Raw genomic sequence first — 14,685 nt, forward strand, 5'->3', positions numbered from 1 at the left:
TAAATAGCTAGATGGTCTAAGATAACGTGACGCTGGAGAAAGCTGATGGCTCAGGGCATGTGTTGTGCTAAGCATGTATGAACCCATTGCTGACAGCAGATTCATGGTATCTATTAGTCATATGGTAAAATCATATGACTTCCCAAGGAAGCATGCCTGTATGAGGCCGGATGGCGCCAATGCCGGCTGCCCGCCTGGATTAACAAACATCACATCTATAAGAATTTTATTCAAATTCACCTCAAGAGGACAAAATTCATGCTAAGACTAATGCATTAAACTCTCAGAAAGAGGGGTACACAGTGCACCCCTCAGGGCCAATTACTGGGCCGCAGAGCAAGTAGGTGCACTTTCAAAAAAAGGGACATATTCGTTCTGAAGCAATAAAACAGATAATTACAAATTTTCGTCTAGTTTTTAAAGTGTTATATCACAAAACAGTGGGATTAGATTAGATTAATTTACTCTAGAAACTTTATTTTTGTTGCGTCCTTTAAATTAAATGAAAAGCATGAGCTGAGCCACCAGCTGCAAGGCTGACAGTGACACTGGTCTATGCATTTGTTTTTCTCCCCCAACCCTCCACCAATCAAGCTAACCACACACACACACACACACACACACACACACACACACACACACACACACACACACACACACACACACACACACACACACCATACATTATCCTTGCAAAAAAACATGGAAAGGCATTAGCTGAGTCATTTTCCTTTCATTATAAAGTACTTGTAGCTGTATTGTGATGTATGTTTTTCATTGTTTCTGTGAGACAGTGTTCTGTACTTTAAACTATTCTGTCTAAATGTACGTATACATTTCTGCATGATAAGTTTATTAGCTGAAGATAGAAAAAATAAGATGATCATCAAAAGAAACTGGTTAGGGCCCACCAAAGCATTTGTGTCCAGGGTATGTAACTTAATCTGGGAACGATTCAGCTGGGTGATCTGGGTTCCTCCAGCAGTCCAAAGATATGTTGCACACCTTCATTTAAGTGTTGATTTGTAGTTGGTTGCGGATTCAGATGAGAGGATTGATAAAGCTTTGTGAGTAAGACTACCAAATGTCTGGCCCATCATATTAACCTACAACACTGTCAGCAGAGCACAGAACTGTCTAGGCTGCAGCTATTGTTTATTTTAGTAATCGAGTAACCTAGCAATTATTCCATCGATTAATCGGATAGGAAGTACTTTTCTCTTATTAAAAAGCAATAATAAAGATTCAAAAGAGAAAAAACATTCTTTCTGAATGAACTGCTCATTGGTTTTTGGTTTATCTGTCAAAAAAGCAACAAACTTTGTATTTACCTGCCCAATTAAAATGTTATGTTTTTAAAGAAAACATTTTAACACCACTGAGCAACCACGGTTACATTTTTGGAGGACTGTGCACAAGTTTGTTTTCATAGCCACTGCATTGGTTCCCATAACCAGTCGCAAGAGCCGTTAAAATGGAAACAACCATGGGACTGTAAATCTGGCTTGATGTAGCCGGATGGAAAATTTTTAATGCATCACCCAACCTTAAAATGTCAGCAACCAAGTCAAGATCATGACTCCATCATTTCTCCAGGCTCAAAGCACTTCTTGACCACTCAAGTGGTTAAACTGCTCATCCAACTGACCTAAAACTGCAGTAAACAGAAAGGAGGAAACAATTTCCAATCATTAATGACGTCTTCAGAGATTTGAGTAAGAATGATGTATAAATTGAATTTTTGATTTTTTTTTATTCAATGCCAGAACAGACATAATGTAATATAACTGCCAACTTCAAGATGAGCATTTTAAAATGACTAATTCCATTACCTTTCTGTATTTGTATGTGAACAGACAATAACGTTCATTCAGAGCTTGTCTGCAGTGTTTTAAAGGCATCTTAGTGGGATGTTTTCCCCTCAATGGCCTTGCACATAACTGCTTCTTGCCAGTGAAATCATCCCATCAAATCTTTTTTTCACGACATCACAGGCGTCCAATCTGCACACTTTCATCCGTACAATCTCTCTGTCCCACTGAGACCAAGAACATAACAGCGAGAAAACGTCTGACAAACTGTCCAACTGTCGGGAGCTTCTCAGAGCACACCGAGTGTTTGGTTTACATAGTGCATAGTGCTCTAAATGTTCTTGACAGATTTTTTTTGACAACACTGATCACAACAAAGAAGGGAAATACCTCCAACAGGCACAAACATTTGACCACACAGCATGCAATTAATTTGCAGAATGCATCGTCCTTGATATGCTGCTTAAAAGCGAATGAAAGCTCAGTGATGAAACAAGAGATACTCATAATAGAATCAGAATCTGTAAATTGTGTAAAATAATGCTCATTTTAATACTATAAGTCTATCTGTGCTAATAAAACCATATAATAGTAGTATTGCATGGTGACACTCACACTCATGTAGTGGTTATCTACCTCTACACTTTGCTTTTTCACAGCTAAAGATGACTCTCAGAAGCATCACATGGATACCTTTGGCATACTTTCTGACTAATGTACCACAGTTTCAGTAGATGCTCACTGTTATGCTAATAACAAAGTCAAACAACAACAAAAAAAGTATTTCCTCTGAATTTAGGAATCACTTGTCATTGTTCGTTTGATTACAGAAGAAACAAAGTATTGTGCCTTTCTACATGAGTTTCTTTCTTCGTGTCGTGCTAGTTTTCTTCAGCTAAACTCCAAAAGAACCCAAAGATTTTTGATTTCATAAGAAGAAAACACACAATCAATGGTGAATGTACTGCAGGTGTCAAATAATATGAGAATGTATGGACACTGACTGATGAAAAATTAAATTAAACACAAGTGTCATTTACACGAAAAGATTAAAACGATTATTCATGCAGCTAACAAGAATGAACTATAGATTTATGTCCAATAAAACTGCAGGTGGGCAACAACACAATATGATGTGAGCCCTGTGAGTTGTGAATGGTGGGGGAAGGAGAGGCAATCCTCAGTGATCTATCACAACCTCTTTATGATGATAATGTGTTATCAGCATTCACTTCTCGTTAGCAGAAATCTTTTATCCTTCGTAGTAAACACATCCAAACAATATGAGGAGTGTGTTACTTGTGCTTGAACTCGTTGTGTTTTGATTGCTGATAATGATGTTGCAATGGAGGATTTTGTAGTTAAATGTAAAGCATGATTATAACCAAAATGCCTTTTTCCTTTGTGGTTGTATTTATCTGACAGTTCACACTGATGCAAAGAGAACATCTGAAAGCATAACAAACAAAACTAAGTGACTATTTTAGTATCTAGTGTGAAAGCGTTTTTTTTTCTTCTTCTCCTTTCTCTCATTCAAAACATTCATTTCTAGCCAGTGTAGAAGTAGAGACAGGCTGTGAAATGTCAAGAACATTAAAGAGATCTAACGACCTTGAGATTTCCTACATCTATTCTCTCGTCAATGCTAAAGAGGCTTTAAAAACGGTGTCTTTGTAAAACTATTTCTTTGTGTTAGTGGGAAAGTACCACTGGCTACAAGCCAAAGACTTCATCTTGGTTCTGGCTGGAAAATTTACCCACAGTGACTCAAGTAGCTTCTCAGTAAAAATGGTGAAAGCAGCCACATCATTCTGGAAATGGACCTTATGTCCATGGTCTGTGATCACTAACAAAAACAGTTTGTTTCCTGCACTGAGAACGGTGTAAAGATGCAGTTTCCACATGCCCCCTGAAAGGCTCCTGGCACAGAAGAATAGGTGACTTGTGTAGCCGTCGGCTGTGGTAATCATGTGATATCTCTGTCGTTTGGCTAATCTCTTTACAGCCTCCTTTCTTTTTCTCCGGGATGAAGCCAGATATGGCAGCTCAGCCAGCTTTAGCCACACGCTAATTAATCTGCGCCACCAAAGCCTCTTAATGACACCCAAACACCACAAATGATCACTGTACTCATGCCAAGCCAAGGAAGTTTGATCCAAACTTTTGGTGTGGAATCAGAGAAGTACAGTAGGGAATTTGCAACACATTGAACCTGTGCAAAAAACATTAGGAGCTGAGGGTTCAGCTCTCTGTGTAGCTCTGTAACTGAGCCAGTCTAAGGAGCTTTAGGGATGTTGACCATTAAGGCCGGTTAGCTTGATTGGTGGAGGGTTGGGGGAGAAAAATAATGCACAGTCCAGTGTCACTGGCAGCCTTGCAGCTGGTGGCTCAGCTCATGCTTTTCTTTTGGTTATTTCAGTGGGAGTGGGTATAATCCACTCTGTCACACTGTCCTGCTTTGTCGGAGATAATATGAGGCCTCCATTCGTCTTTCTGCATCCCCCCCACCCTCCATTGTCTTTGCTTCAAGTTGAACTCACAATGAAGGGCGTCTCACTCTAGATTTACTTCTATTAACTCTTTAACTCTGTCTCTTATCATTTCTCACTCTCTTCGTCAGTGTCCATTCCTTCCCCTTTACCGTAATCTCTCTCTCTTGGATGGGGCTCATCTGTGACAGAGCAAATAGGCTCACTGTATCTGTGAGAGTTGTGAGGGTGGAAGAGAGGAGGCTTATTTCATTGAAACCTCCATAGAATATCCATCCACAGGGGAGATAGGGCCTGCAGGGACTCTTTATGCCAGCAGAAAACATGGGTGAAGTGGCAGCAAGGGAGCAAGACAAAAAACAAACAAATGCCCGCAGAGAGACACAGAACAGGTGGCAGACTTTTCTAAATTTAAAGAAAGGGCAATGGCCAAAAAGACAGACGACCCAGAGAAAGTCTGAGTTAAACATATTAGTAAATTGCAGAAGTAGAGATGCTGAGCTGTTTAGAAGCTGTTCAGCATCAACCCGGTTGATAACTGAAGAGCTGCGAGAGAGAAACTCAAACTGTGGAAAAGATTAGCAGCTTGCTAACAGCACATACACACAATAGCAACAGAAAAGCTTACAGAAGCCTTTCGCACAACCCAGAGGTCACCAGTTCAGCCAAGCAGCACGTGTAGATTCTTCTCCTCCCCTGCAGCTCAACCTTGTTTTGAGTGTCTTCTTAAAAAAAACCAAAAAAAAAAAAAACCCTTAAAGTAGTATGTGGACAAACAGTGATGACCCAAATACTGAACTGCAGAGAGAGAGAGAGGAATAATAACTCCTGCCCCAGCAGACAACGAGCAACCTCCAGCATGAGGGTGACACAGGTTCATCATTTAGTAACCACAGATCAATATGTTGTCCCATTAACACTCATCCCAACCTTCATCGGCTTGCCATTATACATAAACATATAGGCACAAATACAATCACCAGTGAACGCATTAGAGCATAACTGAAAACCTCACAGTTTGATGGCAATTTGAACAGAGTTGTGGCTCAGGAGGTAGAGTTGGACGTCTACCAGTCACCAGGTTGGGGGATCGATTTCCCAGTGCTCCTGATGCATCCATCAGGAGTGTGTGAATGTTAGAAACTGCTTACGTATAAAAAAAAATAGCACCTAAATGAATGTGAGTGGGTAAATAATTGTTTTTTTTATCTACAAGCCTTAAGTAGAAAAGCAGTGCACTTGGTGTAATAGCAAACAGTCCACAAAGACAAACCTTGAAGATGAAGTGCCACAAACAGGGGCATTACTCATCCGGTTAGCATTGCTAGCCTAGCTGGTTCCCAGGTGCAGACAAAGAATGTGATAACCCCGAAGGGTCATGATCATTCGTAATAACTGATACTAATGCAGTTCTGGATCACAATTACAGCTAATAATGTCACTTTGAAGCCTCTAACAAAGGCAATCTGCTGCAGTAACTTCAATTTAACCGAACAGTCGCATAGACAGTAAGAGTGTTATGTATGTGTTGTTTGGACTCACTCTCAAGGCCTCTATGACCAGGTCTCGGGCTTCCAGCTCTCCCTCCATGATACTCAGCAGGGTGAGCAGCTCCGGTTTGCTCAGGTTATCCATGTTGAACTCACATTTCTGCAAAAAACACCATAGATAACACATGACAGTCAGAGACAATAGGATCAATTAAGGCTGCTTAATTGGTGCAAAGATCTGACTTATTTTGGTCAGTACTGAGATCATGATTACTAATCATTTTCAGATTTAAATAGGTTGAAAGTTTCATTTTCAAACCCTTCCCTTCATTGTACGGTCTTTTCCTAACAATATGAAGCACCTTCAGGTAACTGTTGTGCTGTGATGCCACTATATAAATGAAATTTAATTCTAGCTTTTCTTTTCCTAACAATCACCCTTTACACTAGAGCTTTCTTCCCTTTTACCGTGGCCTTTCTGAATAGGGCTCTGTGATATGATCAAATATATTGGATGACAATATGGGGCGACCGTGGCTCAGGGGGTTGGGAAGCGCATCTGTAACCGGAGGGTCGCCGGCAAGACACTTTACCCTAATGCCTACTGGTGTTGGCCAGAGGGGCCGATGGCGCGATATGGCAGCCTTGCTTCTGTCAGTCTGCCCCAGGGCAGCTGTGGCTACAGTGAATGAATAGTGGAATTGTAAAGCACTTTGGGTGCCTTGAAAAGCGCTATATAAATGCAATCCATTATTATAATATCTTGACACACTGTTCACTGCAATATTTTTTCATTGCTTTAGATGACAGTTTGCAATAGTCACCACAGCACCACAGAAGGTCCAGCCAAAACTAAAGGGGGAGCTCATTCCTAAATGAGAGGCTACTTCTGAAGCAAGGACATGGTTCGGTTATGAAAAGTCTGATAGGCAGCAAAAAACAGAACTGTGCAAATTATCCAGCAAACAGGTCCCATAGACACTGACACAACAAACATCTTCTACCAACTATGCAAGACTCATGAAAGAGTATGGACAGAGTTTAAGAAGGAGAACCAAAAAAAAAGAGAAAAAAAAAAGTCAGGTGCTCAAAATAAACCTCCGACTCAAACGTTAGAACAGGTTTTTTCCCTGCAGCATGCCATATAATAAAGACTCACGAAGACAACAGCAGCAACTACATCTTATATCTCTAAATATTTGATTCTGTGCATTGGTCAAAACACTTGACTCAAGGTACACAACGCCAAGCTGAAAACACTTCACACAAGCCGAGTTGTCTTGTTTGTAGTATGAGTGTTGTTTTTTACTCTACTGAGAAATCCACACGCAGCCTTGTGCTAACCGTTTGTTACCAGGACCCAAGTGGACTCTAGCGCAGTTGCGAAAGCGGAAAGTATAATCCCCACGTAATGGTGACCTTCGTTTGCTCTATCTCCAATGGCAAACGCATAGACCCAAATATTTTTTCGCCATAGCATTTTCTATATGTTTGTCCTCCAACTGTGCAATTGAGTTCTTTGCAGACAGATATGTTAATATCTGTAACACACTTTATTGGATTTCTCCTTTTCGTCCCCACTAGGTGCAGGTTTCTTACTACTGCATCTTTGTTTTGGTTATTAACATTAATACCAAATTCACTGTCTCTGGTAGTGTGACATAATCTCATTACAAATTGTTGCACTGTTTCCTTTGGTTCCTTCAAAGTCTGTAGAAAACTTGGTGTACAATGGCAATTTTAGTTTGTGGCACAAAGTAAACATTCAATGTAGTAACGGGCTCATCATAAAGTGCAGATGCTCCAGTGTTGGACAAGGTTGAGAATAGATCCTGCTCATCTCTATCAGCGTAATGAAGGGGTGGATCTTTGCGCCTCTATTTACAGTGGCTTGCAAAAGTATTCGGCCCCCTTGAACTTTTCCACATTTTGTCACATTACAGCCACAAACATGAATCAATTGTATTGGAATTCCACGTGAAAGACCAACACAAAGTGGTGTACACGTGAGAAGTGGAACGAAAATCATACATGATTCCAAACATTTTTTACAAATAAATAGCTGAAAAGTGGGGTGTGCGTAATTATTCAGCCCCCTGAGTCAATACTTTGTAGAACCACCTTTTGCTGCAATTACGGCTGCCAGTCTCTTAGGGTATGTCTCTACCAGCTTTGCGCATCTAGCGACTGAAATTCTTGCCCCTTCTTTGGAAAACAGCTCAAGCTCAGTCAGATTAGATGGACAGCGTTTGTGAACAGCAGTTTTCAGATCTTGCCACAGATTCTGTCAAAATCTTTCTGCACGCCACTTTGGATGCCACCGTATGCAATTCCAGCTATAAAATTAACGTGTTTACAACCTGGGACAAGAAAAGTTTAGACCTTGATGGATATTTTACCTTTAGCAGCCAATGGCAGCGCCTTCTTTAGCCTATGTAACTAATGTTCTACTTGCTCCCAGTCTCCAACTGGTCTCATTAACCCTCTCGAGGCAGGTGTTGCCAATTTGCAACAGTTAAAAACTAACAACCTGATTACCCCACATACATATTTTATGAGGTTTTTTTACTCAGACGTGCCACTGCAGGACTTGGTTGTGCATTAGCAACAAAAAGTTAATTTGAGCCTGAGAGGGTTAAGTGCAGTTCTAAAGTCAGGCTAGCCATCCTATCTCCAAGCCATTAAGGTCTGATTACATTTGGGTAGGTCATTAAGCACCTATTTGGTCAGTAGTAACTGCAGGGCCAATGGGTGGAGATGGATGTAATTGTGAGCAAGCAGAGCACTTCATGCTTCCCTCAAGCCTTTTCCGGTCAACTTCTAAAATTGCTATGTACTGCCTCTGCCCTCTTTTTGAATTAGTCCCCTTGTTCTCTGATCTTCTTGCTTTGCCTGATGTTGAATCATGTTATTTATGCTACAAAGATAAAAGAAATATTTAAGAAAATCAGAACTTTATTTTTGGAGTTTACAAAATACAGTTATGTTCCAGCCTTTTATTTAGAGATTGATAATGCTGCTGAAGAGATCATTGTGCCAACAAAGTCCTTTTTAATCCTGATACATTTTGCTAATAGTAATTTCTTCCTCTGGGATTAACAAAGTACACTGATTGTGATTTTACTTGTGCTTCATCATGTGTGATGAACATCTGAAGTGAACTCCACAGAATATTGGGAGAATTAAGTCAGCACAGTGACCAAGATTGCCCTTCGTCACATGTAGCGCACAGCAGGAAATACTGATTAAGATGTGTTCTCAGTACAGTAAAAGAAAAACATTCATTTGGTTTTTGTGGGTTGCTTTGCTTGCACATGACTATAATCAGACTTCATATTAGGGAGCAACTGTGAGCTCTCACATGCAGCTCTGTTGACAGCAATGTTTGAGGCTTCAGTGCACAGGAAAACATTTTTAACATTGCATTGTTGCTTTTACTTTTACTTTACTCTCTGCTCACGTCCCCGAATAACCCAACAGATCTGACAGCATTTCAAAGCAAAGTGTCAAAATGTCTTGTTAAGAAACCTTTAAAGTCACTGTCTTCTTTTAAAGTCAAACCAATGTGAGAAAAATGAGCGGCATTTTTAGCCAGACAGCTAAATAAATACGATGATGTAACTTCCCAGGAAGAGGACAGACAGAAGAAATTCTAATTACCTTGTTGGCCTCTTTTAACCAACTGCTAAAAAGCACCACAACCAGTTGCAAAATATAGAAGCTTTTCACTAGACTATTTGTTCAGTGCAACTAACGAATGAGAATAGCAAGAGTGTTTCAGCTACATCAGACTGATTGCTGCCTGCTCTTTCTTGAGGTGTCAGTTGTCAGACGGCCATTTAAACCTGATTTAGTATCCTCCTTCAAAACCTCCGCCAACATTTCTTCATTTCATCAAAGTCTTGCACATGTCTACAGAGCACTCTCACAAGGAATATGACTGAACATCAGAATCAGAGATTTCTGTAACATACTACCTCTGTGTGTCTTCTAATGGCATTGTTATTAATAGAGAAAGTTCAAGCTCAAACAACTAACAAATGAGCTAATGTTGCCTTATAAAGGAACACTCTTGTCCTTGAAAGCTTTTAGATAGGCCCGTATTGGTGAGAAGAGGCTTTCTCTTCTCAGAACAAGAAGCTGAAAAGTAGTGTGTCAATCACATCACAGTTTAGTCAAAGCATGTTTTTATTCTGAAGACTGGAAATAAAAGCAGAAGAGATTCTATGGGATTGATTCGCATCCAGGCTTCCAATCGATCCTCAAGTTCCCCTTTCCCAGCAGTGTTTTCACCGCTCAAACAAATTGGATGAGTCAGGGGGCCTTGATGGATGTCCACCCTTAGCTGGTGTCCTCCTGTCACAAGACCTTGGGTTGTGGGTGGTGTGAGGTGAAAGCAGTAGAGTTAATGGGGGGGTTAGTCTGGCATCTGTGCACAGTGATCAGGTGAGGGAAGAAGCAAACTCTAATTTGTTCCATGAGCCGTGAGCCATGCACCAAGGGCATGAGCAGCCTTGCCAGCATTCATAGGCTTGTTCACTGTTAGCCCCAGTCCACTTAATAAGGCCTGTGTCATTTCACTTGGAGCCACAAGGGAAGGGAACTGCTCGTTCTGAACGCTCCTCAACTGTGCTCTGCTGGCAAAATCCTGCTTAGTCCTGCAAGTTTCTCACATACTCATGTCCTGCAAGCACAAAACTATATGATGTGACATGCAACATGGAAATGCCGCCAAACTGGGAGAATCACAATTACTAGTACACTTATTTACCTCTGGAGCATAACGAGACTTTTCTTATTATTTTTGACTGTGTAAGGCTCCAACCTGTGTAAGTCTACTTGACTGAAGTTTTTTTATGACTGAATACCTCCAAAGGAAAACATGAGAAGAGGTATTTTTGTACTGTAATTTGAGTGAAATGCCCCGCTTAATAGGTTGTACAAATATAACGTTTAATCTTTTCTGATGACTTCTCCAACTTGTTTACATGGTCATTTGAACTCCCCCATATCAGAGCACAGCAAATTTGTTGTCAGGAAGAAGCTTCAGCAGCGACATTACAGCCACTCATGTTAATGGCACTCGTCCAACATGGCAGCATATCCCCCATAAACACCCCTGGCCACTCTTAGGCTGCTGTTACGCAACAATTCTGCCAGACAACAATGGTAAGATTTAAAGATGAGGGACAATCTTGTCACAGTTAAAGGAATATTTTGCATATTTCTTTAATTAACAGCATTATCAGATTGTAACAAAACAAGTAATCAGACACTGATGCTGAAACCATACACTGTATGCAAAAGATGGTTATAACCATTGTGACATCACCTACTGGTTTCAGACTCCACATTTTGAAGCCTCAGCTTTGGCAACATGTTAGTTCTTTGGTACCGGAAGTTACCATATCATTAGCTAATGCTAGAAGGTGGCTTAGCAAGTTGTATCTATAAACTGCACCACAGCAAGGCACTGACAAACACATCTTAAATGGTCAGTGACACACAGCAAACCATATTGATTTTCAGATAATTCCATTAAAATGTTTCAAAAGGCATAAATATAGTGAAGAAGTCCAGTTTAGTGACTCCAATTAGTAGTGGTGATTCTAAACACGCACCAACTGGCTATACCTGTGCTATAAACACGTTTTTACTTTTGTAAATTTGGACCTTTTCATATGCAAGTCTATGGGGATTGATTCGCTTTTGGAGTCAACCTCAAGTGACCTTTTGAGGAACTGAACATTCACGCTAGCTTCATTTTTCTGAAAGGATAACACATTATAAACTACCAGAATCTACAGTATTCTGAACATGGCAGCTGCAAAGATCTCCAATTAACAACCACACCTGCAGTACAGCATCTCCTCAACAGTGTTTGCTGATTACGAGGTGAAAGATACAGTTCCAAAACAGCAGTTAGCATTAAAGTCAACAAAAGCTGTCAGTCAGAAGGAAGCTAACAGGATTGGTGTTTGTTATTTGGTAAAGGAAATGCTACCAACATCAAGTCATTACATCATTTAAAGAAAGGTCTAAGTTAGAGCATCTGGACAACATCCACAAGGAATTGCAAAGGTGTATATCTGGTAACACAAAACTATTCTACAATGACACTTGACCGTCCTCTGTAGGCAATGTCGTACTTTTCAGTGACAATCCTGTAGAGTTACAAGTTTCTTTTAAAAGCAAAATTTCCTAGCACTGCCCAATTAAGTAGTTCACTCTGGGTTAATCCTGTTTGTTTATGTGCTCATGTTTTTTTATGAAACATTTAAAGAATTCAGTTTCTAGACATACTGTCTGATTCACTAACATCTATTAAATGGGTGGGAGGTGACAGGCAGAGTGCCTTTCACTGACCTCTAAAGCCTCTCTGAACCACCCTCACTTCAGAATCCTCACAAACGAGAAACTTCCCCCCGCTCAGGCCAACAACAGAGTCTGACAGGGGTAAGCAAAGAGCAAAGTGCTTTATTTAACCACTGCAGGCATGGTGTTGGTGTTGGTGGTGAGAAGGGGGGAGTGGGAGGCCATCAAGGCGGAAGCCCCCTGGAACCTGGAAAAGGGAGAGTGCACTGGTACTGAAGAGGTGAGGTGGCTGCCTGACTCCCATGTCTCCGCCGCACCTGTTCGCCTCAACGCTAAATGTAAAGCAGCTTCCAGGCAGTACTGAGCACGCTCAAGAGGGGGTGGGGGCTGGCTGACACAGTACTCCCAGCTATGCCAGCTGAGTCACTGAAATTAAGACCAATTTAGAAAGGTGTATGGTGAACGGGGCCAGCACCCCCTCCTCTTCCTTTTCACTGGCTCTGCCCTCCACTCACCCCCACAGCTCTTCTCCCACCATCTCCTCAACACCCACACTACCACCCACCCACCTCAGGGACTGTGGCTGCTGTTCTATTATTGCAACACCACACATTTCCACTAGCCTACCTCTTCAAACTCTCATCCAAAGAGGTATTTTTTTTTTCTTCTAAACTTGCTGTATGTGTAACAAAGTTGAAACAAGGACAAACTAAAAAGAGTGTCACTGCTCATCCTGCCTCAGGGTTCCAGTCAATAACAGCAGTCAGACAGGTTATATCATGGAACAAGCAAAAGGACGGGAAGGTTTCATGGCCTACTGCCGGATGGGGCAACAGACCGATCCATTTGCACATAGGGGGTGCTGAGCTGCTGTGACCTGAGAAAGGGCACAGAGAAATCACAACTAGGTGCTTGTACACATGTGAAACCCAAAACCAGCTGGTGATAACAAAGGACTGCTTGAAGAAAAAAAAGAAAAAGAAAAAAAGCTTAAGCCTTGAGTCCTCAGGTCTGACAGTCTGAATCTATGGAAGCCTGTGAGGTCTCTAAGGACTGCCAATTTAAATAAACCACTTTCACACCACACTTAGCTCCACATGCCAAGTGTTCATCGTTTGCGGAAAAATTTAGACAAAATCAAGATGGAATGAAAAAGATTTCACCTCTAGCGGCGGAGCTTTGGGGGAGCAAACGACAGCTTTAATAAATCTATACTCAGTTTTAAGTCTCCTGCAGCCAGGCGAACAGCTCGCTCCAAGTCTCTACGCATTAACTCATTTACTGCAATGTAATACTGTATATCAACCTGTACAGCCACCGACGCTTTCTCTTCCATCAAGCACACGATTACATTACAACTGAGGGATGCCTGCCTTTAAAGCAGCCGCTAGAGGAGAACAAAAGAATTCACTGCTGGGGGGAAAACCAACACTGTTCTGGCTTTTACGGAGGCTACTGAGAGTAATTATGGGTTATTCATCAGCCCAAGCAGAGACGAAGCCCTTGTTTTTCCCCAGACATTGTCGCGAGGCTCGCGCTGGCCACCGCTGTTGCTTCACGAGCCCGTGCGAAAATAGATGCGCGCGACATTTCGCCCTCTTTCCTGGGTGACTGATAAAGGAACACGCCGATAAAAACACACGTGTGGCTTTCGCTTTTTCCCAAAGCTTCCTACCGTGTCAACGCTGCCCAGCACGGTGGTTGCCAGTGTTTGTACCGGGGGAGGCTGCTCTCCGCTGGCTCCCTCCGACGCCATCTTCGTACTGTAGCGGTCTGCTGGAGTGAGGGCGCATCCGGCACTCATTAACTATTGCACTGCTGAACGCAAATCTCAGCACGCGCGGCCATGGAAGAGGAAAGACAAACGAGATTTGACAATCTGAAGTGAGGGGAAAAGATGACAAGTGTCCGTCGTTAAAAGCCTACAACTGAATGCGTGCGGGGTGCTGCAGCTGGGAGGGGGTGGGCAATGTGGGCGTGGACCGAGCTACGCGTAAAATCCAGATGAGAAGACCCGGTGCGCTCCCAACTGGAAAGGAGGTGCTTTCTGACAGGCTGATTGACAACAGCATTTGTTGACCACTGTAGCTATAAAATCAACAAATGAGTGCTTTTCAAACTTTGATCAGAAGCCTTTTGTAACTATAATAAACATTAAGATGTTAAAAATGTCTTTATTTAAAAATTGCCTTATTTCCAAGACATGCATTACAATGATATCACCTGACAGTCATAAAGAGCTGGGTGTTCATGTAACACCACAAACTAATGCAGTGAGTCAACAATCATTAAAGTACAGTAGTTTTTTTTTTTATTAGATTCTTTAATACAAAAATAGAATGTTGTATTAATAAATATAGTTTCATTAGTATGTAAATACATCTTTCATCAGCTAATGCATTCTCATTAACTTATAATTAATCCATTAAAAATACATAGAAGCGGTGCTAGTTTGTGGAAGCCCCCATGTTACCCTACGATCTTGAATATAGCGCTGGACACTGGCTAAATACTGGCCAGATACGAGGCACACAGAGGCCACCATAGATGGAATTATGTACTTGAATTGGGAGGGGTAAG

At 41.5% G+C, this 14,685-nt stretch overlaps 1 protein-coding gene across 1 annotated transcript in view; it reads right to left on the reverse strand.

Annotated features, from left to right (window-relative positions):
- cttnbp2 (cortactin binding protein 2) overlaps nt 1-14,084 on the reverse strand; it is a 92,356-nt gene extending 78,272 nt beyond the window's left edge. Inside the window, exons 1-2 of the mRNA XM_085462675.1 lie at nt 13,781-14,084; nt 5,843-5,950 (exon numbers count right to left, since the gene is read on the reverse strand). Of these exons, the coding sequence (XP_085318801.1) occupies nt 5,843-5,950; nt 13,781-13,909 (237 nt within the window). The 5' untranslated portion in view covers nt 13,910-14,084. The remainder of the gene's footprint in view (nt 1-5,842; nt 5,951-13,780) is intronic.
- Nucleotides 14,085-14,685: the final 601 nt, after the last annotated feature.

This window comes from Copadichromis virginalis, linkage group LG7, assembly GCF_057382275.1.
Source record: "Copadichromis virginalis isolate Kocher_CV1m ecotype Utaka linkage group LG7, C_Virginalis_male_GT1.1, whole genome shotgun sequence".
NCBI classification, from domain to species: Eukaryota; Metazoa; Chordata; class Actinopteri; order Cichliformes; family Cichlidae; genus Copadichromis; species Copadichromis virginalis.